The sequence below is a fragment of the Aotus nancymaae genome, unplaced genomic scaffold (genome assembly GCF_030222135.1).
Source record: "Aotus nancymaae isolate 86718 unplaced genomic scaffold, 86718_ANA_hifiasm-v0.15.2.pri h1tg000028l, whole genome shotgun sequence".
In the NCBI taxonomy this organism is placed as follows: domain Eukaryota; kingdom Metazoa; phylum Chordata; class Mammalia; order Primates; family Aotidae; genus Aotus; species Aotus nancymaae.
Window position 1 is genome coordinate 7,651,327 of NW_026988441.1, and position 27,970 is coordinate 7,679,296.

Consider the following 27,970-nt stretch of genomic DNA (forward strand, 5'->3'; position numbering starts at 1 on the left):
GGAGCGCTGGGAAGTGAATGGGGCACCGTTCGCCGGTGTGTGCGCATGCGTTGAGGTCTCGGGACGCCAATTGGGGGGGTCTTGAGTCACGGGCGGCGTGCGGCAGGTCGGGGCGTGGCCGGCGGAGCGGGCGCCGCGCTACGAGGCCGCTGGTTGGCCAGCGCGAGTCACGTGTTTCCGGGCTGCAGCGGCGCGCACCGGTGCGACGTCAACGCAGCCGGTCGAGTTTCCCGACCTGTTTTCCGCGGCCCGGCCGCGGCTGAGTCCTCCCAGGGTCAGGGTTGGGCGCCTTGCTGAGTCCCTCTGTCGTCGCCATGGACAATTCCGGGAAGGAAGCGGAGGCGATGGCGCTGTTGGCCGAGGCGGAGCGCAAAGTGAAGAACTCGCAGTCCTTCTTCTCCGGCCTCTTTGGGTGAGAACCGGGCTGAAGGGTCGGCCGGGACCTAGGCTGAGAGAACGAAGGAGTCACGGCCGGAGGTGGCGGGTTAGGCACGCAGGGCTCGGGCCTAGGGGACGGAGAGGAACCTGGAATGAGGTGATACGGTCTGAGGCGGCAGAGGGGACACAGACTGAGGGCCAAGGGCTCGGGCCGGGGCAACACGGTTTGAAGAGAGACGGTCTGACGTGGCGGAAGGGACATGGGCTGAGGACACACGGGCCAAGGCGACACTGTCTTGAGGCGAGGAAGGGGACTCAGGCCGAAGACAGGCCAGTGGGCCGAGGGAGAACCTGGACGGAGGGAATACGTCCTGAAGCCTTGGAGGGGACTGGCCTGGGGGGACGGAGGGAATCCGGGAGAGCAGCCAGGTTCGGAGGCCTTTCGGAGCTCTAGAGGCATCTGTCTGAAGGCTCTCAGGCGGCATGATGGGTCCTGGGACTCAGGACGCCCTGCCCGAGGGACTGACCTTTCCAGTCCCCGGGACAGTGGATTTGCGGGGGGCCCTGGGCAGTGAGGGTGATGTCTGAAGGAGGCTGACACCAGGAGGAGGGGCTCGGGGATTTGGTGATCCTAGGAGTGGTGAAACGCGTCTGAAGTGTGTGTGTGGGGTGGCTAGATTGAGTCTGGCCCAGGTTAGCAGTAACTAAAGACGGCTGAGCCAGGGAACCCGCATGATAGAGCCAAGAGTGAGGAGGTCCCAGCACTTTGGGAAGCCGAGGTAGGCAAATCACTGAGGTCAGGAGTTGGAGACCAGCCTGGCCAACGTGGTGAAACCCCGTCTCTACTAAAAATACAAAAACTAGCTGGGCCTGGTGGCTGGTGCTTATAATCCCAGCTACTCGGGAGGCCGATGCAGGAGAATCACTTGAACCCAGACGGCAGAGGTTGCAGTGAACCGAGATCTCACCATTGCACTCCAGCCTGCGCGACAGAACAAGACTGACTCCATGTCAAAGAAAAACAAAAAGACTGAGGAGGCCTGGGTTGAGGCTAAAGACTCCTGGGTGAGGGAACGCATGGTGGTGGCTTGGCCAAGGAGATGGAGGGGTAACAGGGCGAGACAGAGGGACAGAAAGAACCAAAACGGGGGATCAGAGGCCTGCTGTATGATCCTCGAGTAATGGTGATGATGATGACAGGGACATGGTGGGAAGACGGATGGGAAGAGGCTTGGGAGACAGAACTAATGCATATGGCATGGCATAAAACTCACATTAGCTCCTAAAAGCGACAGAGCCATCCTCTGAGAAATTCTAGTGGCTTAGGAGTGTCAAGAGCCCAGGTCTGAAATGTGGCTCTGCCACTTCATGACCTTGGGCAGACTGTTTACTCTCCCCATTAAAGGAGATCGCAAACCAAACCTACCTGTGATTTGCTGTATTAGGATTGAGCCTGGCATGGAGTTAACGTCTCTGAACGTGTTAGCTGTTGTTAATGTGACTTTCCAGAAGGAACAGGTTTGGAGCGTGCAGAAGGATGAGGGGGTTCAAAGTTAGTGTGAGAGGAGAGGTCTGGGAGGGGTCAGAAGAGGGAGAGACTGAGAAGCATGAGTTTGCTGAGAGGAGCTGAAATAAAATACAAAAGAGATCCAGGAGGACTTAATAGGGTGGAGAGGTGCATGAAGCTCTGGGCAGAGGACATAGAAGGGAGCTGGGGAGGGTTTGGCAGGGGGTGAGGGGTGGGGAGTGAGATCTGTGCTGATGGGGGATCCTGAAAGGGTCGAGAGGCTGTGGGAACTGAGAGAGGAGGCTTGGGAAAGGGCTAATGGGCTTGTAGAGAGAATGGTGTGTGGTAGCCACTCAGAAGCAGAGCCTGGGGAAGGTGGTCGGACTGGGAGCATCTGCAGAAGGCTGGAGAAGGGGGTTTGGGAGGAGGGCCCGGGGATCTGAAGAGACTGTGGTAGGAGCCTGGCAGAGGCTGGTAAGACACGAAGTGGAGGGATCTTTCCAAGAGAGGAAAGAGCAGGAAAAGGCTCTGGGCCTCGCCCCTTGTTTGAGGTTGGATAATGTTTAGCAAAAGAACTTGAAGAACATGACTGGGAATTGCCTGGTGTGGGGAAACATCCAGGACTGATGGACTGTATTGATTAGGTGAAAAATGTTTTCTTTTAAAGTCTGAGAGGAGAGAGAGGGGGTGTATGTGTATGTTCTTCACAAGGGGAGAAGTTCAACTGCTGTGTTTGGGGGTGGGACCATGAGCTGGGTTTTTGGTGATGGTTTTCCTGGGTGGCTCTGAGTGTCTGTTCCCTTTGGCCCAGGGATTAGTGGGTACTGGACTGTGTGCTTGAAGGGAGCAGCTAAGTCAGCCCCAGGGCACTTGCTACCTGGGAAGGCAAGATGAACACCGAACACTAGTAAAGCAGAATTACTGACGGTAAGGAAGGCCTCGATTATGTCATTCATGCGAGTGGCTGAGCTGAGAGGAAGCAGCGTGAACTGCGGGGAGGCTTCTGGTGAGGAGTGAGCTAGGCCCCAAGGAACGCCCAGGACTTGCTAAGGGAGTGGGGCTGGGGAGGGTGCTCTAGGCAGCAGGGATGGTGCAGCCAAGGTCTAGCGTGAGGGGAGGTTCTGCCTGGAAACACGGGGAACCGAGATCCAGAGGTACCAGAAATGGCTTCCTGGGGGAGAGGGCCCAATCCTGGGGGGATGAACAGGAGTTCTGGGATGCTCTCTGGTATGGAGGGAGTGTGACTGAGCATGCCTTAGGAAGACGGAACACAGGGAGTTCCATATTAGACCGTAAAGGTGGAAGCGGCAGGTAAGGCCAGACAAGGAAGGCCTTGTGAGCAAGGGCTGGGCCTGGAGGAGGCACTGCAGAGCCCCAAGGAGGCTAAGGGAGGCCCATCCTGGAGGGTTCCTGTTTGCCTTCTAGAAAGGACTGCAGCAGCTGGTGTGGGGGAGAGTGACAGCAGGAGGCTGCTGCACTGCCTGTAATACTAGCAGATGCTGGTTATTAAGTGCTCACTCTGACTCAGGCCCAAGCCTGGGCCAGGCTCTACCTGCTGATGGATCGGATAGATTTAGTCCGCACAAATTCCCCGTGAAGGTAGAGAAATCGGGGGCTTAAGAGAAGTGACTTTATTTGCCCAGCCCCACAGTAAGTGAGAGAGGCAGCATTCAAACCCAGTTCTGTGTGATTCCAGAGCCTTCTCACTTAGCCCCTTTGCTGTGCTACCGCAGTAGTTTCTCCCGAAGGTCCGTGACCATCTCTGGGCACTACACTCAGGAAGGATGTTGGCAAACTAGGTGTGTTGGAGAGCCGCCACCCTCTTAAGTGTTTCCCCCATGGCAGTTGCACCAAATATTTGAAAGAAAGAACTGGTTGTTCATTTCAGTTCCTTCCAGCTCCAAGCAGAGCTGACCTGATGCTATGGGGGTGTGAGTGAGGTGAGGGGAGAGGGCAGGGAGGATGGGAGGCTGGCCTGACTAGAGCTTGTGTGCCTGGGAACGGGGAGCACAGCCAGAGGCCAGCTGGGGAGGATCTGCTGGCTGGGTGGGACTCACTCAGGCACCTCCTTCTCTCTGAGTTTGCTTGTGTTCAACATTTCATAACCCACCTTTATTCAAGGTCCTTGGTAGCTGCCGGGACTGGAGAAGGGAGTGTTGGGGTTCAGCTTGTCCTTGGTGCCTCTCTTTTCCCTTTTGGGCACCCCAGCAATGACAGCACCCCACATTGAGGGGCCTCTGGTCCTGTCAAAGGGCAAGTCCAATAGCCTCACCTGGGCCGCAAGGCAGTGGGCGTCAGTGCTGTCACCTGCCTCGGTGCTCAGACACTGCCCTTGCTCTTCATTATTTCTGGGCTGCCAGATGCTAGGGGGCTTTGACGCACCAGCAGCCACTGAGGGCGACAGCACCAGCCAGTTAGGAGAAGCTCAAAGCTTTTCCTGTTCCTCCCCTTGCTGATGGGGGAGCCGCTCAAACTTCTGCTCTGGAAGCAGAAAGATGGAGACTTCCTAACTCCAGCACGGTGAGCCAGCGGCAGAGGGAGACGCTGAGTCCGGGCACACCAGTTCCCCTCCCTGCTGCGTGTCTCCTGGTGAATCCAGAGTGCCTGCTGTGCCCTTTGGGGATCGTGCAGGTTCTGAATGGCACCTCTGTTCCCTGGGGCTTTTCCTTATCCCTGATGTCTCCCGGCCACCTCCACTGTCCCCAAAACAACCAAAATGAGAACTTCTTTCCTCTTGGATACACACTTGTAGAGGGAGTTTCTTCATCTGTGAAGTGAAGAGCGTAGTCATCTCTGTTTCCTCAGGTGGTTCTAGGGATAAATGAGACGCTGCGTGGGAAGTGGTGAGGCACGGTGCCTGGCTCCGCTAATGCTCACTAACGGCTCACTGTCGTCCTTACTGTTAGGTATTGTCATAGGAAGTTGAGCTGGAAGTGCTGGAGAAATAGGTGGCAGGGTGTTCTGTGTAGAAACTGCATTCCTAAAGGTCAGATCTTGACAAAGCAATTCCTGTTTTCAACTGCCAGCTTGCCTGTATAGGGCCTGCCAGGGTCTCGGCGGAGACTGGTGCGAGCATGAGCTTCCAGATACCCCTCCAGACCGCCTTCCTCCATAGGGCGTGCGGAAACCCTAGCGCCATTTCCAGTGGCACCCTGGTGAATCACAGTGCCCTGCCAGCTGCCAAGATCCACAATGGAAAACTTGGCATCTCTTGCCCAGTCTCAGAGTGGAGTCTTTCCTGAGGGCACACAAGGTTCCTGGGGAATCGGAGGGTCCCTGGCTTTCCTGATGGATGGGACTTTGCTGCCTGGCCATGCAAACATTTCTGTCTCCTCTTTGGGAAGGGGCTACTGAGAGACAAGGGTCTTTGAGAACACCTTTTAAGAAAAAGGAAGCACATTAGCCCTTGGGCTTTGGTGAAGTGTAATCCCATTGGCATATAGGAGGGCATCCATATAAGAAAATAAGAAACACAGGGCTCCTGCCAGGCCATGAGGCCAGTGAGGTCCTGGCTCTGAGCCTGTCATCCCAAAGGGCCATGGGCCTATGTGCACTGTGAGCATTGTGGAGTAAGAGGTGGGGCAGTGGGAGGCCAGGACTCTAGAAGCCGAAGGAGGAGCAGCACTTAGCTAATCTGGAGGTGGAGATGAAGCCCATGCTGTGATTCTGAAGTAGGGACGCATGCCTGGATTCCGCCCTCTGCGGTGCCCGATGAAAGGGATGCTCTCATTTACTGAGCGCCCACAGTGTGGCTGGGTCTCCGCTGGGCACGCTGTGGGGTGCTGCCTTCGAGATTGCTCATGCTTCAGCAGTGGAGCTGTGGAGTCTTCTCCCTAGTTACAGATGAGGAAACACAGACTGGCACGCGATGAGCTGGCCCTGAGGCCAGGCCTGTCTGACTACTGTCATCATTTGTTTTATTTAATTTTTACCACCACAAGCAACTCTAGAATTCCCATTCCTGGGTGGCAGGCACCCCTTTGAGTGTATTTCTATTCCTGTGTATAACAACCATTTGAGCACCTTTTTCATTCTGCACTTTGTGCCAAGTATTGAGCGTACGTCATCTCTAATCCTCACAAAGACTCCTCCCAGCTCAAGTTCATTGTCTCCATTTTATTTCATTTTTCATTTTTGAGAGACAGGATACTGCTCTGTCGCCCAGGCTGGATGGAGTGCAGTGGCGCCTTCTTGGGCTCAAGTGATCCTCCCACCTCAGCCTCCTGAGTAGCTGGGACTGTAGGCATATGCCACCATGCCTGGCTAATTTTTAGTAGAGCTGGGATCTCACTCTGTTGCCCAGGCTGGTCTCAAACTCTTGGGATAAAGTAACTCTCCTGCTTCGGTCTCCCAAAGCTCTGGGATTACAGGTGTGAGCCACTATGGTGGCCATGCTTCCATTTTATAGGTAAAAGAGTGGAATCTCAGCACTTGGGGAGGCAGAGGCAGGAGGACTGCTTGAGCCCAGGAGTTTGAGACCAGCCTAGGCAACACAGGGAGACCTCCATCTCTTAAGAAAAAAAAAAGCCTCAGGGATGACTAGCACCAGGTCGGACACTGGGCAAAGTACCTGAAACGGACTTCAGCCCAGGTCTCTCCACCCCAAAGTCATTCTCTTTCTACCCCTTGTCCTTGCCCAGACAGACATGTGACAGAGGGTCCTGTGGTGATTTCAGAGCTGGGCAGTTAGCCTGCGACTCTTTATCCTTTCACCGTTGTTACCTAGGGCCTGTGTCAGCACTGTGGGGAGATGGGAAAGCAGAGCCGGCCCAGGCCCTGCCCTGCAGGAACTCATACCCTGCTCCATCAGGCAAGGCCCACTGCAGAGCAGCAGGAGGCAGTGGGTGGTTTAGCGCTTCTAGGTGATGCTGGTGACGGTGCCTTCAGGATGCCAAGCTTCTAGCAGCTCCAATGCAGTCGGTGGACTAGCAGGACTGGTGGCCTCTGGCTCCCTGTGCCAGGGTAGACACTGTACCGTGGGCAGCCTTAACTTTTTCTGACACTCCTTCTGCCTGTTGGCGTGTTACCGGCAGGCTGGGTAGGGAGCTGGCCTTATTCATTCTCCTTTGTCTAGAGGATGCTCCACGCAGCTCCAGCAGAGAGCAGCCTCTGCTTGTCAGATGAGGGAAGCCTGGGCAGCACAGACTCCCTGGCTCATTTAATCTAGAGCAGAGGTGGGGGCAGCAGGCACCTTGTCCTCTCTCTTCGTTTTCCTGAGGACTCTTGGGCATGGGGAAGGAAGCCTTCCTGATCACTGAGTGAGAGGCAAGGGCAGGACTGGATCCCCAGGGCCCTAGTTCTCTTTCCCAGCCGGCTAGGCTTGGGCAAGCCTTCCACCCTCTCTGAGCCCCAGCTTCCTCCCCTGTAAAGCAGGGGCAGCACCCAAAGGGCTCTTGTGAGGAGCTGCTGGGATCCTCCTGGCACAGTGCCTGGGAGGCCGGGAGCCCTGCGCACCAGCTATGATGAAGGCACGTGGTCTTGAGAGCTGTGCTGAAGGTGGGCTCAAAGGGAAGACACAGCCATGTGACTGGCCCTAGGGCCCCGTCCCCACTGAGGGTGCCGGTGGGAGACTCAGGGCAGTGGGCCTTAAGGCTGAGGAGGAAGCTGTAGGCCTGTGGCTGTGTCTACTATTGAGGCAAAAGGGATAGAATGAGTCCAGGACCTGAAATGGGGCCTGACTTTGTCCACCCTGCCTGGTGAGGTCGTTCGGGAGCTGCAGGTGGTGAGTTGGCATGGTGCTTTTCTGGCAGCCAAGCAGTGCCTGGTGGATGGAGGAAGGAAGGATGGGGACTGAGACTCTGCCCTGCAGAACCCCCTGGCCCAGGTCCCACCGGGTGTCTGTGCATTCCTGGCAGCGCCGAGCCTTCCATATGGCAGTCGCTGAGGGCGGTGACTGTGCTTGGGAGACCTGAGACTGCTTCCTCCGCCTAGGAGGGGGAGAGAGCAAAGCCGAGTGAGTAATTATAGACAGCCCTGCATCAGGCAGCCCAAACCAGTTCCCTCTATTCCCGGAGCGGCTCAGAGCCGTGGGATGGGAGGACTGAAGCAGAGGCAGCTTGGGGGAGGTCAGTGGGGGAGGGACAGTCAGCTGTCACATGCACTGCCGCCCAGGCTCTCAGGAGAGGAGGCCCAGCTAGTTTTTCCTTTCATGTACTGCTGTTATCTCCTGGCACATAATAAATGGTCGGATACCTGTTCCCCAGGTGAATAAATGTGTATGTGAATGCCTTCATCAGGATCTTCCACTGGAACCTAGGCACGTCACTTTCCTCCTTGGGGACTTCACTCCCGTTTCTAAAAGAAGAGGATGGGACTCTGGAGATCTCCCATCATCCCCTGGCCATGGCAGTGGGCAACACCACGGTGTGCAGGGGAAGGAGGGGCTGGCCTGGGGCCTGAGCTGGTGCTAATCCCTCTGGCCTTTCCACCCCATGGTTAGAATCAGTGACCCCGTGCAGGGTTGGCCATGCTTAGCCTGGGATCATAGAGTTTCAGCCCGGGCAGCTGGAAGGCTTTGTGTCCGTCCTGTGTCTGCTCTGTCCTGCTGAGCTGAAATAAACCCGGCTGGGGCTGACTCTGCTCATTGCTGATCGCCCACTGTGGGCCGCTCAGTGACATGGGTCATTTCTGCTCCTCCAGGGTCTGAGCTTTTTCAGAGTGCATGGAGCTGGATGGGACTCAGCCACACTGACAAAGGGAAGGCTGAGCTGGGGGACCTCTAGGGTGGGTAGACCTGTGATTAAGGTCTGTGAGCATGTCCCTTTAAGAGAACATTCCGGAGAGGTCCTCCTGAGGGTTTTTTGCAGCCAGACCCCACAGGACCCTTCAGGATTCTCTGCCAGAAGCTTTTGAAAGTTTCTTACATCTCCAAGGCCAGGAATGGGTTCTAAAGAAGTCACTCCAGGCTGGGCGCAGTGGTTCACGCCTGTGATCCCAGCCTTTGAGAGGCCACGGCGGGTGGATCACTTGAGGTTAGGAGTAGGAGACCAGCCTGACCAACGTGGTGAAACCCCATCTCTAACTAGTAATACAAAAATTAGCCAGGCAAGGTGGCACATGCCATTAATCCCAGCTACTTGGGAGACTGAGGCAGGAGAATCCCTTGAACCTGGGAGGCAGAGGTTGCGCTGAGCCTAGATCGCGCCACTGCACTCCAGCCTGGGCGACAAGAGTGAAACTCCATCTACAAAAAAAAAAAAGGAGTCACTCCAAACTTCTGTCTGGAGTGAGGTGGGTGGGGGAAGACAGGGTACAGCAGGGTGAGTTCGGGAAGAACACATTGCTCAGGGCACTTCCCGGGGACAGCAGAGGGTGGGGGACAGCACAGCCCTGGAAGGCACAGGGTAGGCCAGAACCTTACCTGGTGTGATGTGGATTCTGGAGTCCCCATCCCTATCCCAGCCAGCCCCCCCGCCCGCCCCATGGGCATTTACTTGCTGACAATGCCAGGCCTGTCCACTGGTAACTGGTGGCTGCTTTCCAGGGGGTCAGTCTCAGTCAGTTTTTCCTTCTCAAACTCACCTGATCAGCTGAATTACCAGGGGCCCCCAAACCCCAATTGTTAAAAATCTCAATTGCAGCCCCCACCCACACCTACTGAACAAATCCCAGTGAGTGTGGCTGTGGGGCTCTGGTCTGATAAAATGAGCACTTCGTGTGGTTCAAAGGGATGGGCAGGTTGGACACACTGAACCTGCAGTGCAGAGGGAAGGAATGCTCACATCCCAGCTCCCAAAACTACCTTTGCGCCCTCCACAGCTGTGGTTGGTGTGGACGAGTTTCCAGGTATAATGTTGGGCCAGTTGACACGGGATGTGGGACGGATGGTGAGGACGATTTGTGTAGCTTTTCACTGGAAAATGCCAACCCCTCCCTTTTCTCTTCCCTAAAAAATAGGCTAAACACTACTTATATGAGTGAAGAGAGACTCTGAAATCCATTTGGTAGGACTCCTGAGTGTGTGGATTTTATTTTGCTGATCATGTGGATGATGAGAGTTTGAGCAGTTACAGAGACCACAGACCTTGTGGGCTAAGCCTGGTTGTATTGTTAAGGGCAGAAGGAGGCAGTGGGACTTACGGGTTTGAGGTACTAATGAGGTCCCCCAAGTCAGGAGGAGGTTCATTATGTACATATGGAGGTTGAGAAGCCAAGATGAAGCTGCCCAAACGGTGTCCTTTATGTTTTAAAATTCCTGTCTAGCTCCAGTACATCCTTACTGTTGGACAGTAAGTTTTTTGGGGGCTTTGTTGTTTTAAGTAATGCTATGCTGAACATGCTTGTAACTTTTTTTTTTTTTTTTTTTGAGACTGAGTTTCGCTCTTGTTACCCAGGCCGGAGTGCAATGGCGCGATCTCGGTTCACCACAACCTCCGCCTCCTGGGTTCAGGCAATTCTCCTGCCTCAGCCTCCTGAGTAGCTGGGATTACAGGCACACGCCACCATGCCCAGCTAATTTTTTGTATTTTTAGTAGAGACGGGGTTTCACCATGTTGACCAGGATGGTCTCGATCTCTTGACCTTGTGATCCACCCGCCTCGGCCTCCCAAACTGCTGGGATTATAGGCATGAGCCGCTGTGCCCGGCTTGCTTGTAACTTTTCTGATTCGTTTTTTAGGATAGATTGCTAGAAATGTAATTCATTGCTGGACCACAGGGCCAAATATAAATCCTAATATTTAAAAATATGTGTGTGTGTATATATATATTTTAAAAAAATTGATAAGATATGCAAATGGGAAAAAAATGCACTACAAACTCGGAATGCCCAGTGAATAAGGCTGCCTCCCACAGCTGGCCCTCCTTCTCCAGGCTCCACCTTAAAGAAAAATGCTGTTACTAGGTTTTTATGTATTTGCCCAGAAATATCCTGTGTTTATATAAACATGTATGTTTCTATTCTTCTCACCCTATTTTTTTTTTTTTTGAGGCAAGGTCTGGCTCTGTCATCCAGGCTGGAGTGCAGAGGTGCAATCTTGGCTCACAGCAACCTCCACCTCCCCGGCTCAAGTGATCCTCCCACCTCAGCCTCTCCAGTAGCTGGGACTACAGGCGTACGCCATCACACCTTGCTAATTTTTTGTATTTTTTGTAGAGATGGGGTTTTACTGTGTTGCCCAGGCTGGTCTCCAACTCGTGAGCTCCAGCGATCCGCCCACCTTAGCCTCCCAAAGTGTTGGGATTACAGGAGCCATGAGCCACCGCACCCAGCCCACCCTCTTTTTTTTAAAAAAAACACAAATGGGAACATTTTCTATGGGAACATTTCCCATCTACATTTTAAAATAGTAGATAGAAAATTTATATGTATGGGTGTATCATATACATGCCCAGTCCTGAATTGGTAATGACACACTCTAGGGCTGCAGAGTCTTCATTGTACAGCCATAGAGCGCAAGGCATGGGATTGAGGCTCTCTCTGTGGAAGCAACACGATGTCTTTAACTGGGCTAATCCCCCAGAATGCTTTGCAGTCTCCCGGGGAAAGGGGATTTGTAGAGCACCAGGGACCCAGTGGGCCCCCAGCATCCCAGGCAGGAAGTAGAGGATGCTGTCAGAGGCTGGGCTTGTGGTGGGGTCAGGAACTCTGCTCCACACCCTCCAGTGAGTACCCAGTATTCCTCCTGGAGGGAGTCAGTGTGCCTGAATTGAGTGTGCCATTGTATGCAGGGGTGGGGGCCACAGACACCTGAGGGTTGGGGCCCTCACAGGGGAAGGGTGAGAGGTCGGGGCACGTCTCTACTGGCACTGGAGCAGATTTCTTGCTTTCTCCTGGATACCAGACTAGATTGTCTCCTTTTTTTCTTTCCTTTTTCCCCAGAGGCTCATCCAAAATAGAGGAAGCATGTGAAATCTACGCCAGAGCAGCAAACATGTTCAAAATGGCCAAAAACTGGAGTGGTATGTGATCTCCTCCGCTAGAGCTCCTGCGAGGGGCTCTCCTCTTCCCTCTGCTTCCACTCCCAAAGGCCTGCCCTTCAGGGCCGCTTCTCTGTTACGCTGTCTCCGGCATGAGAAGCCGCGGGCCTGCTCTCTAGCTGTTTTGTGCCTGCTGGGTTACTTTATACTCGGGGTCACGGGGCCTTGAAGAAAGGACAGAGAGGATGGGAATAAATAGATTGTTAGACCTAGATAAACCCATGTGGATTGATGAGCTCATAGACAGAGTCCTCCCTAAATTCAGAACCTCAGGCTTCCTGGTAACTTTCTTAGTGCCTCCATCAGTATCTGAATTCTAGGCTACAGGAAAGGTTCAAGTGCTTCCAATAACAACATGAATCATGGCTACTGTTTACTGAATACTAAGTGCTCATCACTTAATTGCATTCTGACCCTAAGGGTCAGTCTGTTAATATCGCTATTTTACAGATTTGGAAACTGAGGCTTGTCTTAGTCTCTCGTCCAGGGTGCCAGGACTAGTAAGTGACAGAACCAGGATTCAGAAACCAAGGCTCTGACTGCACAGCCTGAGTGTTTGGCCTGCCCCAGTGAGGCAAGAGAGCTTCACGGAGGAGAGGGGTGGGAGGAGCCCTTTGGGCTCAGAGAGGCTGGGGATCTGTTTGGGGCTCCCTGCACGCCCAAGAAGTCCAACAAGCCAGTGCATTGAGCCCACTGGAGGCACATTTCATAATACGTCTTTCATGTCACCAAGATTGAATTAAGGAAATACAGCAGGAGACCCAGTGTTAGAACGCAGGGAGGAACTTCCTGACCACGGCGGAAAGGGAGTCTAATGGCGGGACCATGGAGGCAGTGCGCAGAGGTGCACGATGAAACTGATGCTCATCGTTTTTGAGAATGTTTTTGGTTTCCCAAAAATTCAAAGAGTTTTTCCTGAGTTTTCACAGAATACATTGTGGATAAAGCCAAATGTTCTGTGTATTTTTATGCTTTCAAACTAAGAAAATTCCTCTAGAGAAGAAATGCTTATTTTTTAATGACATAGGTGTTGCTTTTCCCTTAAAATTTGTTACCTCTGCCGCCCTACTCTTCAAAGAAAAGCCCTGGGCAATTCCCCCGATACTATCCCCTTTTTCTGAAATTTTATACTCAGATTTGGAGTTTGTAAAAGTAATAATGAAATCATAGTGAAAACATGGAAGGCTTTGTTTTTTCTGCCACTTGAAACTTAAGAGGATGGGGTGAGACCTCCTGGTCCTCTTCCACCTCAGAACCTCTGACTCAGATTCAGCTGGAGGAGAATGAAGGGGAGAAGCCTCAGAACCGAGCTGGGGGTGGTCGGAGCTTCACAAGGAGGAGGAGAGATGCTGTTGCCTCCCAAACGTCAATTTAGGAAGTGTGAGGGCAGAGTGGCTTGGGACCCACGGATGCTGACCGTGTGCAGAGGAGCACAGGACACACGAAGCTCCAGGCGTGGTCTCTTCTGCCCTCCGCCCATGGACACTGGTCTGCATGCACTCATTCTGGGTGTCCACATCCTGTTTCCCTTTCTGGACATGCAGCTCCTGGAGGGAGCCAGCTCTGTATTGTCCGCCTCCAACTCCATGAGCCTTACAATTCGCACAAGTACCTCGTCCATGGGGATCTGCAGTGAAGGGAACAGAATGTGAACAGAGGCAAAGGAGTTGGGAGAATTCGACAGGAAGAGCTTTGGGGAGCTGTGGAGAAAGAAGCAGGACTCGGAAAGGGGAGTAGATGGGAATGTGTTATGTGGTTGAATCTCAGTTGCCCCTTGCTTCCCAAAACACCCCTCCCCAGCCCACCCCATGATTCAGCCCCTGCACTTTGCCTTCTAGTGGTGCTTCTGGGCCCTGTGCTTCGAGGCGCCCCTGGGCGGACGGCCGAGGCTGGGAGGTGCAGGAGGCTACAGAATCTCCTTTCTGGCTCAGCTCTGTCTGCGCTTTGGAGCTTTAGAAGTGGTGGCCCTGGAAATGCTGGCATAGCTGAGTTTAGGGACATGGCATTTTAGCTGGTCTCACCCTGGGGCTGAGGGGCTTCCCTCAAGGCACCTGGTGCCCTCAGAGACTGTCAGGTGGGCCACCAGGAGCCTCAGCTCAGGAGCCAGCAGACCTGAGGTCTAGGCCTCAGTAAGGGCTCGCTCAAGTCACCCTTGTCATCTCTTGGGGGCTCTTTCTGCATTCCCAAGAGCCCAACCCACCTCCCAGGGCAGTGTCTCTGTGGCCTCATAAATTGTGGAGCCCCACTGAGGCCGGGACCACCCTTCTCTTCTGTTCCAGCTGCTGGAAATGCCTTCTGCCAGGCCGCGCAGCTGCACCTACAGCTCCAGAGCAAGCACGACGCAGCCACCTGCTTTGTGGATGCCGGCAACGCGTTCAAGAAAGCTGACCCCCAAGGTGAGGGCCTCTGCGGGCCACATGGGCTGGCTGCCCCGAGTGCCATCATAGCACCCTGCATCGGGTCCTCGGGTTTCCTGGTGGCTCTGGTTTTTTCCAGTGGCCGACATGTGATAGGCTGGCAGAGACGCACCTGAGGCGGAGCGAGCGTTGACTTCAGGACTGGCTCCCTTCCTTCCGGTTGGCATTCCTGTGCTGCTTAAGTCTCCGCCTCCCTATCTAATGTGTCGGTGCAGCTGATTACCCCTCCGCAAGCCCTGAGCATTTGGGAGTGGGAGTTCCATTGCAGACCCACCGCCTGCCGGGGAGAGGAAAATCTGTTCTGTTGTCAGAATTAACATGCAGAAGGGAGCAGGGGGAGTTCTGAGACCAGCCAGGTAGGAGTCGTTGCTGAAAAAGGAGCGGAAATTAGCCCAACCTGGCTTCCCTACATCCTGGGGAAGAAGTAGAGAGAACAGAGCCCGAGATGTCATTGCCAGAGAACAAGTTACTTAAAATGAGAGCGTGTTAGGGACAGAAGCCCAGTTTGGGGCTGACTCATGGTGAGAAAACAGTGTTTGTCCCCCAGGGCACCTCCTGAAGAGGAAACACAGCCCAGTGATTGCCTGGGGCGGGAATTTTAATTTATTTTTAAAATCTTGGTGTCAGGTACAGGTTGCTAATTAGCAGGCACAGGCAGTTTGTAAAAATGACTGTCTACGGTCACTGTCCTCTCAGGGGAATGGAAAATATACGAATCTTTAAAAATAATCAAAAGTGCCGGGCATGGTGGCTCATGCCTGTAGTCCCAGCTACTCGGGAGGCTGAAGTGGGAGGATTGCTTGAGCCCAGGAGTTCTGGGCTGTAGTGTGCTGTGCAGTTCGGGTGTCCACACTAATTTCAGCATCAATATGGTGACCTTCCTGGAGCGGGGAACCACCAGGTTGCCTAAGGAGGAGGGGTCAACCATCCCAGGTCGGAAACAGAGCAGGTCAAAACTCCTGTGCTGATCAGTAATAGGATCACGCCTGTGAATAGCCACTGCACTCCAGCCTGGGCAACACAGTGAGACCCCGTCTCTCAAATAATGCTGATAATCATAATAATAATGAAAAGGAGCTGTGTAATCTTGGAATAAAGGCCTATCCTTTCCAAGAGAATATGGGTTTACAGCAGTGCAGGGAGTTTTCTCCATGGATCAGTGAGCCCTGGTTCACACGCTGTGTTTGGGAACTGTGTGCATACCCCTTTGTCGTGATCTGGGATGTGAGTTTCCAGACAAGGATGGATTTGTGTGTTGACCAGTAGCTCTTCTCTGTCCTTAGACTGGCCAGTGGTTCCCCACCAGCTGGGCATCTCACACATTGGCCTCAGTGGTCACACGGTGGGGCTGAGGCCTGGCAAGAGGCCGAGGAGCAGCCTTGTAACTGGGTGGGCCGTGGAGCTGACCTGGCTGGCAGCACTGGGCCACAGCGGACCGTATGGGTGATGCAGTGATGACCCAGGGAGACCCTGGGTTGGTTTTAAGCTTGACTCACCCAGGGAGTCTCCATGTCTTCCATTAAGCTGCCCTGCCAAGCCTTTCCTTCTGCTCCCCAGGAAACTGGCTGACCTAGAGGCGCTGTCTTAGCATCTGTGACGTTCAGCTGCTGCCCCATCTGGAGTGACTGGAAGGACTTGCTCTGGGGCAGCGCTGAGCACCAGGCTGCGGAACAGTGAGCGCCTTTGCTCTTTCAGCAGGTCCCTCCCTTCCTGCAGCAGGCCCTGCCTGCCAGTGGGATGTGGTGAGGTCCCTCCCCTGCATTTGATCTGAGCTTTTCTAGCTCTCTCTTCAGGGTGTGGGCCGGTAGTCTGGGTGTGGCCCTTCTCTGGCCTTAGGAAGCTCAGAGTGTGGCCAAGGACTCCAGCGGGTAGGAAAGTGTAAAGATGATGCCGCATCCGGGGCACAGAGGCCAACTCGTGCAGAGCTGAGGCGAGGAGCAGGCGGGCTTGGCTGGGGGAGAGCTCTCAGGGAAGAAAGGGGGCAGTTCTGACAGGAGAACCTCCCCTGGGTAGAGCTGAGAGCAGTTGCCATGTCCGGAGCCCTGGGGGCGTGGTGCTGAGCAGGGAGCGGTGTTAGCACAACATCCAGAGCTGTAGCCTAAAGATGCGTGCCCCAGCCAAGGCTCCCAGTGGGGCAAGGGGCACATTGGCATCAAGGGCAGCAGCTGCTTTGTGTCTGAGGCCACTCAGGCCTCACAGAAGGCCAGGCACGTGGCTTATGCCTAGAGTTTCAGTGCTTTGGGAGGCTGAGACAGGAATCCAGGAGTTCAAGACCAGCCGGGACAACATAGTGAGATATTGTCTCAAAAAAAAAAAAAAAGCCTCACAGAGAATGTCATGTAGCAGCTGTGCGTGGCTCAGCAGCACAGGAGGTGGGTGGTCTGGGAGGACCTGCCTCCCCTGTGGTCTTGGGCAAGTCAGTCTTTTGGGCCTCTGTTTCCTCATCTGTTAATGCAGAGACTACTGTGAGGTGACGCAGTCATGCGTAGCACGGCACTTGGAGTGTGATAAACTGCCAGTCAGGACACCCTTGGCTTTCATCAGTCCAGGGACCTCTCCCTACCCTGGGCCCCCACGGTCTCTGCCCTTGGTCGGGTGCATTGTGAGGCAGTGCTGGAGGCCCTATTTGGAGCCGTGCTTGGCTTCCCCAAGCAGGTGACTGGCTCCTGGGGCCCTCCTTATCACTGGTCTCCTCAGCAGCCTCGAAGGCCTCTGTCCGGGGTCAGCACTTCCTCCAGGGCTTCTTCCAGGAGTCCCTCCAGAAGGACCCCCTGCTCAAGTGGCAGCTGGAGTGTTCCTGAGGCCCAGCTGGGCTTCTGTCATCCTCTCCTTCTGCAGAGAGGTGGCCTGCTGCCTCCTTGGTGACTCTGGGTAGGGAAGGGTGATGCCCATATGTGTCATTGGTTCCTCAATTACCCAACCACCACTGCTGCTCAGGGCAGACTCGGGCCAGGGAGGCCTCTTCCGGGGTCTGCCTGATAGCCGGGGCTGGGGCCAGTGTGTTTACCTGGGGCAGGGAAGGGGCCCGGCCCCTACTTGTCCCCCACTTCCTCCCTAGCTGCTATTTACTGGGTGCCTACTGTGTGCCAGATGCTTGGCATCTTTTAACCCATTTGATTTCTTTGTGCAATTCTGTGATTTGCCCCCATTTTACTGAGGAGGAGACAGCCAGGTGTGACCAAGGGGTACTTGAGAGAGGCAGAAGTCAAGCTGGGCATCGCTGGTGGAGTGACTGTGGGGATGGGGCTGGCCTGGGCTGCAGCTCCCCCACTTGGGCTGGATTGTGCCCAGCTCCTTTCCAGCCCTCTGTGGGTGGGTGGAGGAGGGCCGGGCCACAGAGCTGGGTGTTGCTCTGCCTCTCGGGGTGCCCGAGGCCTGGCCACCTGAGATAAGAGCAGCAGTCGTGAGTGTCAGCAGCTCGTCCAGGAGCCAGCTGGCCCGGGTGTCTCTGGCGGACTGCCACTTTCCAGGCGTGGAGGGGACTCAGCCCTGCGAGTCCATGTTGCCGCCGCTGGGGATAAACTGTCTCCCTGCTGCTACTGCAAGGGCTGAACCATGCTGACAGTGGGCTCTCCAGAGCCACCGCCAGCAGGCCCAGGTGGCAGCTGTGGGTCTCACTGCGGAGTGAGAGCAGCCTTTGCCGCCTCAGCCCGCAGGGGGCCAGGTTGGTGTCCTGGGTGTTCTGCCCAGGACAGGGAACCAGCGAGCAGCCCAAGGGCGCCAGGTGGAGTCTGCAGCTAGGTGGGGCAGGGCAGGGCGGGCCGGGCTGCTCACCTCACTCCAGCTGCTGCTCTCCTCTGGCTCGGCTCAGCTGTTGCTTCTGGGCCCACCCGTGACAGGATGTGTGTGTCTTCGGACTGCCAGGTGTAGGCTGTGTTCTCTCCTCTGCCCCCTTTTTGCCCCCTTTTCGCCTTGTTTTCCTCTTTCTGCGGCCACAGGCTCTGTCTGTCAGGTCCGGAACCTGGACTGAGTGGTGTACCTTCTTTCCATCCCTTTCGGATCCCCACGGGTCTTTCTGAGTTGGACAGAATCTCCAGACCTCTGGGGCACCCAGAGGAGCGCTTTTGGGCCCCAATGTTGGTATGTCGGAAGTAGGAGCTGGACTCCTGAAAGCCCAGCCACAGGCCTGAGGCTAAGAGCCTTTGTTCAGATGCCTCCTCACAGAGAGGGGGTTGGAGTCCCATCTAGACTGTGAGCCCAGGTCTGTGGGTTCTTGGAAGCACCTTCATCCCAGGCGAACATGGCCTGGGTGACATGGAGGCCCCCATGGTGACCAGGAACTTTCAGATACTCAGGCTGCAGCTCAGAGCCCATGCATGCCCTGTGGCCTGCCAAGGCTCCCTGCCATTCCTTCTCCCACCCCAGGCCTCCCTCCCTGCAATACCCCTGTCCTCCTGAGATGCACTAAGATGGGGCTTTTAAAAAATACCCCCTGAGAGCTCATTTCTGCCAGCTAGAAAATGCCTCCTACTCATGCTTTTCTCCCTCCTTCAAATAACTTGTCAAAAAAAAAAAGCCTTTCCCAAATTTAAAATCTTGCAAGAGATAGTACAACAAAGCCCAGTTCTTCCTCAGTGCCATCCTGGTGTGTTCAGGCTTTTTGGCAAAACCTTTGAGGAGCTGGTGGGTGGCAGGGCCAGGTTAAAGGGACAGAGAGCAGAGGGCTCCCAACTGCCAAGATATGAGGAAGAGGGGCGGGGAGAGTGCACCCGGGTCTCGGTGCTCACGGCATCCAGCCTCCTCATGCCAGAGGTCCAGCTCCTCCTGGTGCAGGGACAGAAGCTGCTCAAGGTCCTGCAGTGATGCTGGCAGAGCCCAGGGAGAACCTAGGCATCCCTGCTGCCTCCAGGACCACCTCAGATATTGGGCTTGGCCACCTCCCATGCCCCCTTCCCCTTTGCCAGCAGCTCAGTTCTTCAATAGCAGGGCCTTAGAAGGTCTGGCTTAAAACACCTGTGAGAGTCTGGCCATCAGCCCAGTCCAGCACTCCTGTGCCCTGTCCCTGGGGTCCTGGGAAGCTGAAAGCATCGTGGCAGAATGAGGGGAGAAGGGCTCCCCCGATTGCGTGTGCCCAGCAAGTCACAGTCTGCAGAGTCAGCTCTCACCAGGTTTGCTGGGCTCAGGGATTCCGTCCCTTCCTTCCAGCCCCTTGAGAGTGTGCGGCAGCCCTGGCAGCTCTGAGTGCCTATTGATCTCTCTGCCGGCAGCCAGGCACGCCTGCGTCCTCCTGCTCTCCTCGGCTTCTGCTGAAACGACTTCACTTTCTCATTTCTCCTCCCACCTCCCTTTCTCTCTCCAGAGGCCATTAACTGTTTGATGCGAGCGATCGAGATCTACACAGACATGGTAAGGGCTGCTTGCTTGTCCTGATGCTCCCCCGCCCCGGAGGTCTCGCTGCATTGCCCCAGCCTGTATCCTCACCTTCAGCACCCCCAGTACTGTTCTTATTCTGTGGCCAAAACCAGTTGGGGCAGGGGAAGTGGGAGCTGGGGGCATTGGGTCACCTGGGCTGGCCTGGGCCGGCTGGGTCTTCACCCAGCTCCCACCAGCCTGATGGCCCCTCCCTCCACACACCTCGCCTTCAGCCCTCCACAGGCAGTCATGGTTTTCATTCATAGAACTTAGGTTATTGAGCTGGGCATGGTGGCTCAGGCCTGTAATCCTAGCACTTTGGGAGGCTGAGGTGGGAGGATCTTTTGGGCACAAGAGTTCGAGACCAGCCAGGGCAACATAGCAAGACCTCGTCTCTACAAAAAATTAGCCGGTGTAGTGACATGAACTGTAGTCCTAGTTCTTGGGAAGTTGAGGCAGGAAAATCACTTGAGCCCAGGAAGTTAAGGCTGCAGTGAGCTGTGATCACACCACTGCACTCCAGCATGGGCGTTTTGTCTCAAAACAAAAAAAGAAGTTAGGTTGCTGTAGAGCGTGTGTCCAGCACTTTCCCCCCAGCCTTCCCACAAGTGTCGCATTTGATTAGCATCTTGCAGCAGGCCAGAGGGGTGGGCAGAGCCCACAGGAGACTCAGCACCTGCCCTGCCCCAGGGGGCGTTGCCAATGACAGATGCAGACCAGAGGGGCAGCTGCCGGGCGGAGCCAGGGTGAAGGCCCACCCAGGCCGGGGCTTCTCTCAGTGCTTTCCCTTTTTTTTGTTTTTTGTTTTTTGTTTTTCTGAGACAGAGGATGGTCTCTGTGTCATCCATGCTGGAGTGCAGTGATGTGATCTCCACTCACGGCAACCTCCACCTCTGGGGTTCAAGCGATTCTCGTGCCTCAGCCTCCTGAGTAGCTGGGATCACAGGCATGTGCCACCACACCCGGTTAATGTTGTATTTTTAGTAGAGATGGAGTTTCCCCATGTTGGCCAGGATGGTCTCAAGCTTCTAACCTCAAGTGATCCACCCACCTCAGACTCCCAAAATCCTGGGATTACAGGCGTGAGCCACCGCACCCGGCTGGCTCCTTCCTTTTTGCCTCTCCACTTGCCGCATCTGTCTCAGCCCTCCAACCCCAGGCAGGGGCTTGAGCCCCATGCGCTTGTGTTCAGGGCAGTGCTGCAGGGATGGCTGTGACTAGAACAGTAATAGCAGCTGCCATTTCTTAGGCCCGACACTGCGGGGTGGTTAATCCACAGCCCCGTTCCATATCGGAAGAGGGGGCTCAGACTAGTGACATGACTTGCCTAGGGACACGGGGCTACAAGCAGGAGTCACTGAGACCCAAAACTAGGTCTGGCTGAGCCCAGGGCCTTGCCCTTTCCTCTGCACCAGCGGGTGGCATTGGGCCAGCCGGGCGGGTGCCTGGATGCTGGACAGAGGCGGATGGAAGGTGCATAGGCTGGAACCTGAGGCCTCCCTGGGGAGCTCTGGGTGTACATGGAGGAGGCTGACAGGTGGCTGTTGGCCTGGGGGCAGAGCTGGTGCTTTTGGGCAGGGGTCTCAAGCCCTCCCTCCCATCCTGGTTTCTCCAGAGCTTTTTGCCAAGTGATTCTGGGCTGGTCCTTCTGCCTCTCTATCAGATGCTTCCTCAGGGCCAGGGCCTCGGCCAAGTGCTTGTGCTCACATCCTCTCTGGTGTTGCACCATCTGTGCCCCTGTGGATGGGGTAGAATTAGGCTGAGGCCCTGGAGTGGCTTGCCCAAGGTCACCTGCTCAGCCCAGCACGCACAGCCAGGCCTCGAGTGCTGGGGCCCTCCCTTCTCACCCCTGTGTTCCCCACCTCTTGGTGTCTTGTTCATACCTCCTCGCAGGCGTGGCTGAGGGGTGGGAACCTGAAGGGTTGTGGGTCAGCAGGGGTGCAGGGCCAGGCATGCAGGAGCTCAGGAGGCACAGGCAGCCCCTTCCTGTGTTCCCTCCAGGGCCGATTCACGATTGCGGCCAAGCACCACATCTCCATTGCTGAGATCTATGAGACGGAGCTGGTGGACATCGAGAAGGTGAGTGGCAGCAGGGCCCTGCCTGGGCTGGCAGCCAGGACCAGAGTGGCTCTCTCTTCTTCCCACTAGGGGAGTCCTCTGGTGTCTGAGTGCCGAGAAGAGTGGGTAGGGGACCAGCAGAGGTCAGGTAAAGGGGTCTGGCTGTGTCCCAGGCGGGCAGGGCGGAGAGTGTGGAAGCTGCACGAGGAGGCCTCCTCTCCCACCGCTGCCCAGCTCTGAAACCCATCCCCATGTCTCCCCAGGCCATCGCCCACTACGAGCAGTCTGCAGACTACTACAAAGGCGAGGAGTCCAACAGGTAGCCCCCTTCCTGCCTGCCCCGCCCCGCAGGGACCGCCACCACTTCCCTCACTCCTCCTCCCCACACAGCTCAGCCAACAAGTGTCTGCTGAAGGTGGCTGGCTACGCCGCGCAGCTGGAGCAGTATCAGAAGGCCATTGACATCTACGAACAGGTGGGGACAGGTGGGGAACAGGTGGCGACCCTGCCCGCTCTCAGGACCTGTGCCTCCTCCTAAGCACCAGCACCTTGTTCTGGAACCATCCCTCCCCCGGCTCACCCTCTGCCTCTCCTGATCTCCCCAACACCATCCTCAGCCTGGCTGAATGTTCTCCACCTATGACCCTATGCCGTGCCGGCACCCTCTCCCTGGCTGTGCCCCTCCCACACCCCTTGCAGAGCTTCCTGGAGGGATCCAGAGTGAGGCTGGCCAAGAAACCAGAGTCAAGGAGGGAACGGGAAGAACTGCCAAGGGGCCTGGGGTGGCTGTGGGCATTCCACCCCATGACACAACGGTCCTCATCCACAGTGAGCGGGAGGGAGTGTCACATGGGCTCCTCGCAGTGTGCACGGAGCCCTGGGTGATGGCCGAGAAACAGGCAAGCAGCTGGCCCCGGGGGAGAGAGGGGCGGGCACCGCCTCTCATGTTCCCGCCGCCTGCCACCCCTCTGCCCACCGTTGTGCCAGCCTCCCGTTGGTCCTGACAGCCAGACCGCCTCCTCCCCACTGTCTCAGGCTCTTGGGAGGCCCACGGACACCTGGCTAGTCTCAGCCACCATCATGCCGTGATCTTGGCTGCTCACGCACTGGCCACTGACCTCCCTAAGCTGGTTCCTGGCTCCCTGCCATTAGGGTCCTGAATTAACAGGCCCTCACCCCAGGACACGGACCCAGCTCCCAGCTGGCCTCCCGGTGCCTGGCAGTGGCCCTGGCCCTCTGGCTGCTTGCCCTGAGCTCACAGTGCTACTTCCCCGTGGCTACAGGTGGGGACCAACGCCATGGACAGCCCCCTCCTCAAGTACAGCGCCAAAGACTACTTCTTCAAGGCGGCCCTCTGCCACTTCTGCATCGACATGCTCAACGCCAAGGTAGTGCGCCCCACGCCAGCCGGGCCACCGTGCCAGGCCCCCATGTGCCTATCACCAGGCCAGGTCTCCTGGCCCCCCCCAAGAGGGGGTGTGCTCCTCCCTCACGCCTGGCCCCTGCCAGCCGGCCTTTGGAGGAGGAGTGTGGTTCTCACCGCTGAGTTTCTGTACTGGTGTCACCTGCCTGCTGGTCCTGGAGGCTCTTGCGGGTCCAGCTCCTGCCTCGCTTAGTGCTCTTTCCTTCATGGGTCCACTGTTTGAATCCTCACTGCACCACATAAAGTCAGCACCATTGTCACCTCATTTTATGGGTGAAGATGCTGCGGCTGGGACGAGAGTTTGAGGCCACATGCCTAGGGACCTGCAGCCCAACGTTCCAGAGCTTCGTGACTGCCGCTGTCATGACTTTAACTGGAGCTCACATGCCCACCTATTTTCAGGGTGCTTGGCAAAAGAGGGGCCAGAGAGGGCAGTGGGTGGGGGGGCATGGCCAGTGGGAAGGAGCCGGAGGGTTGGCACTAGACTTTGCTTGGCTGGAGTTTTCCCACCGTTGCCTGGAAGGAGCACAGAGCCCAGGATTTCCTGGTCCCCCTGGCTGCCCAGCCCCTGCCTCACAGCCCTGAGCCCTGCTCTGCTGTGGGCACCAGCCTGGGCTTTGCCAGACCAGGTTCACATCTCCACCCCATGTCTTACCATGCCCTGGGCACGTTACTGCCCCTCTGGATCTGTTTCCTCCCTTTCAAAAGGGGGCTCACCATTATTTGACCCTCAGAGTTCTCAGGAAGCACCAGCTCCAGGCCTGGCATGGAGGATGTGCTCATTTGCCCACTGCCCCAGCTGAGCCAGGTAGGAGGAGGCAGTGGGTACCTGCCTGGGGAACCTTCCCCCTCCACCCACCTGTCTCTGCAGCCAGGCTGGTGCTGAGCTCAGCTCCGGGGAGGTACTGACAGGCACAGAGCCAGGTGACACCTGAGGCTGGGGGAGGGGCGTGGAGCGCTGACTCAGTATCACCAGCCATCCCCAGGTCCTCTCGGATGCCAGGCCAGCAGCTCTGAGGGCCCTCTCGTTACTGACTCATCCTCCTCCCTCCCTGCTGTCCAGCTGGCTGTCCAGAAGTATGAGGAGCTGTTCCCAGCTTTCTCTGATTCCCGGGAATGCAAGTTGATGAAAGTAAGTGCTGGGCGCTCCGACCTCCCGCTTCCCAAACCCCAGATGCGGATGGCCAGGGCTCCACATGGGACAATCACCAAGGCTTGTCCAGTGGTTCTCAGAGCGTGTCTTTGTTTTGTTTTCTTTGGCCAGTTGAGTCTCCATTTTCCAGATGAAGAAAGTACAACTTGGGGAGTGCTAGAGCTTGGGATGGGCTGGGTGGACACACACCACACATGACATACACCCCCCACACACACTACACACACACCAAACACACCCCCACAACACACACACCACACCAAACACCACACACACCATACACACGCCAAACATGCACCACACACCACACCCACCACACACCAAACACACCACACACACACCAAACACGCACCACACACACCACACATACTAAACACACCAAACACGCACCATACACATACCAAACATGCCACATACACTATGCACATACCACACATATCCACACACACAACCAAACACCCCACCACACACCACACACACACACACCCCTCCACCACATATATACCACACACACACACACACCCCCCGTGTGTGATACTCCGTGTCGGTAAGGTTGCCCCAAGAGCTAGCCATTTCTGATGAGTAGGGCAGCAGGATTGCAACACATCCCTACCCAACGCACCTGTACCCACACCCGCACCGACCGACCCTCTCAGAGTCCTCAGGAAGCACTAGCCCCAGGCCTGGCATACAGATAGTGTGTGCTTTGATCTAATCCAGGCCAGACCTCAGGTCAGCCTGGGCCCCTGACCCCTCTCTGCCATTTGCTTACAGAAATTGCTAGAGGCCCACGAGGAGCAGAATGTGGACAGCTACACCGAGTCCGTGAGTGACCAGTGTGGGGGGCCAGGCCCCTTCACGGGGATGGGTCCCTTAGGGAAGCTACCCTTCTCAGACATGCCGTCCCCTGAAAATCACCCATTTTTATGTAGCCCACAGCCCACTGTGAATTTCTTTCTCCAGTCACCCCAGAAACCTCACAAGTAGCCCCAAGAGGTGTAGGGAGTGTTCTCCCCATTTTTTTTTTATCGTTCAAATTATTTTTATTTCCAGAAAACTCTACAGTGTACATTTCACCCCATTCAGTTTCAAGTTCTTTAGCCTTTGCTTTTTCGAGGCTTGGCAATGCGAGCCACAGACTTGGGACCCAGGACGTTGCTTCCCCGCGGATCTCATATCTCTCACTGTAATTTGTCCTGATAGCTTCCACCAGCTTAGCCAAAGTGCCTTTGTCTTCCGCATGAACCTGGGTGAATGCGACAGTGGTGCAGGTCTTCCTGTGGACTAGACGTCCCAGTCTTGCCTTCCCCTTGATAATGCAGTAAGGGACTCCCATTTTCCGACACGGGGCAGGCAAGAAGACAGCCAGCTCGATGGGATCTGTGTCATGGGCAATCACCACCAGCTGAGCCTTCTTGTTCTCCACCAAGGCAGTGATGGTGTTAACTCCTGCTCGAAGGACAGGTGGTCTCTTAGTGGGGACATCCCCTTTGTCAGCAGCTTTCTTCTCAGCCCGGGCCAACAGCCTCTGCTTCTTTTCTTGCTGTGTTTCTGGCCTACACTTCTGGGCCAGCTTTCGCAGCTCAATAGCTGTTTGGCGGTCCAGGGCCTGGGTGAACTGGTTAATGGCAGGAGGCACTTTCAGCCGCTTATAAAGGATGGCTCTCTGCCGCTGCAACCTGATACAGCAGGGCCATTTCATAAAGCGGGTGAGGTCTCTTTTTGGTTGGATGTCCTGTCCAGTGCCAAAATTCTTCGACCTTTTCTCCAACACGGGATTCGCCACTTTCTTGGCCTCCTGCTTCTTCACGACAGCAGGGGCCGGAGCCACCTTCTTCCCCTTGGCCTTCTTTCCTTTCGGCATCTTGGGCAGTGGGAAGACCGTGTTCTCCCCATTTTATAGATGATGGCACTGAGGTTGGGGAGGTCAGGAGGCTCGGCCGTGGCCCCTCAGGGGCAGAGTCGGGGTTCAGAGCCACGTCTGTCTGCCCCTCAAGACCAGGGTTCCTTGAGTTCCCCAGGCGAGTGCGAGAAACTCTCACAGCGGGTGCTTTGGGTGCCCAGGAGGCACAGACGGGGAGGGAAGGGGTGAGGGGGAAAGTGGAGCTGAGGACGTGGGAGAGGCGCCAGCTTCCCTCTGCCTGGCAGAGCCGCTCCCGGGCTCAGTGCTGTCTGGTCCTGATTCACTCCTCTAATGGCACATGCCAAGCATTTCTCCCCAGGTGTCCCTTGGGAATATGAGCCCCTAACTGAGGACAGCTAGCAGAGGCCGTCCATTTCCTCCTGCCCCAGACATGGGGTGGCAACCCAGCCAGGAGCTCAGGGAGGGAGGCCCTCAGGCCGTGGCTTCTCTCCCCTGTGCCCCATGGCACTCGAGAGTAGCATTTTCCGTATCTCCAGGCCTCAGTTTCCCCACCCATTCAATGAAGATGCTGGATTTTTTTTTTTTTGAGATGGAGTCTTACTCTGTCGTCAGGCTGGCGTGCAGTGGCGCAATCTCAGCTCACTGCAACCGCTACCTCCCGAGATTCTCCTGCCTCAGCCTCCCGAGTAGCTGGGATTACTGGCGCCCGCCACCACACCCAGCTAATTTTTGTATTTTTAGTACAGACAGGGTTTCACCATGTTGGCCAGGATGGTTTCGAACTACTGACCTCGTGATCCGCCTGCCTCGGCCTCCCAAAGTGCTGGGATTACAGGCTTGAGCCACCGTGCCCAGCCTAGACCTTTATTTATTTTATTTTTTAAATTAATTAATTTATTTAGATTTTACTTTTTATTTCTGTAGACCTTTATTTTTATAAGCTAAAAACATCTTTCTCCCCCAAGGGAAACCTTGTGCCCAGTGTAGTAAAGACCAGAGGGAGCTGCCCTGGCTGAGGTGGGGCCTTGAGCCTTCCCGCTGCTCCTCAGAGACCAGGGGTGACAGGGACAGATCTTAAAAATGTTGGGACACGGGCCCTTGGGCTGCAGGGTTGGGGACAGGGAGGGGCACGGCCGGTCCGTCAGCAGGTGTGCCCGCAGGTGAAGGAGTACGACTCCATCTCCCGGCTGGACCAGTGGCTCACCACCATGCTGCTGCGCATCAAGAAGACCATCCAGGGCGACGAGGAGGACCTGCGCTAAGCCTCACCCAGCCCCGGCGCCCGGCTTCCTGTCCCATCTGCTCAGAGAGAGGTGGGGCCGAGGCTTGCTGGAGAGCTTCCCTCCCTTCCCACCCGGGGAGTCCCGCGGGCCACAGTGGGCAGGCGGCAGTGGGGATCAGCATGCGGGGCGCCAGAGGCCCAGGCTGCTGGCCAGACAGTCACCCTCTCTTCTTGCTACATCCCTCACCCCCTGTCCATTTATTTAAGCCCCCAAAGGTGCCCTTCACCCCAAAAACCAGCTGTACAGAATCTTTGATATAGACCTATTTGCTAGGGGTGCTGCCGGGGGTTTGGGGTCAGCATCCGGCCCCGTCTCCTGACCAGCTGAGTCGTGAGGCTGGGTTCTGTCTCGCACTTCTGTCCCCCAGCCAAGCCCTGAGCACATGGAGCCTCAGACTTGCTGTCTCTGCTAGGGAGAGGCTCCTCTTCCTCCGCCCCCAGGAGCCTCCCCAACCTCCTGCAGCCCGACCTCTCAGGTCAGACCCCAGGCCCTGGAGCTTAGGGGGTTGTCCCCAACCCCAGCCCCACGCCGGCCGCCTCCCTAATGCTTTGAGGTTTTGTTGGTTGGAAGCTGCAGCTGGCCCGAGAAGGAAAATAAAAAACAACACTTTTGCATGA

At 55.9% G+C, this 27,970-nt stretch overlaps 1 protein-coding gene across 1 annotated transcript; it reads left to right on the plus strand.

Moving 5' to 3' along the window:
* Nucleotides 1-192: 192 nt before the first annotated feature.
* Nucleotides 193-27,970, plus strand: NAPA (NSF attachment protein alpha). The gene is made up of 11 exons (XM_012446605.2): nucleotides 193-412; nucleotides 11,706-11,785; nucleotides 14,083-14,199; nucleotides 19,520-19,566; nucleotides 21,574-21,651; nucleotides 21,894-21,949; nucleotides 22,021-22,105; nucleotides 22,914-23,018; nucleotides 24,117-24,185; nucleotides 24,981-25,031; nucleotides 27,231-27,970. Exons 1-11 carry the CDS (start codon nucleotides 315-317, stop codon nucleotides 27,330-27,332), a joined length of 888 nt encoding a protein of 295 aa, XP_012302028.1. The 5' UTR covers nucleotides 193-314; the 3' UTR covers nucleotides 27,333-27,970.

Bases quoted from the DNA above. Each gene is read 5' to 3' on its own strand.
- NAPA (XM_012446605.2), top strand. From the start codon at position 315: ATGGACAATTCCGGGAAGGAAGCGGAGGCGATGGCGCTGTTGGCCGAG. The intron at 11,786-14,082 runs GTATGTGATCTC...CTTCTGTTCCAG, and splicing joins AATGGCCAAAAACTGGAGTG to CTGCTGGAAATGCCTTCTGC. The intron at 21,652-21,893 runs GTGAGTGGCAGC...ATGTCTCCCCAG, and splicing joins AGCTGGTGGACATCGAGAAG to GCCATCGCCCACTACGAGCA.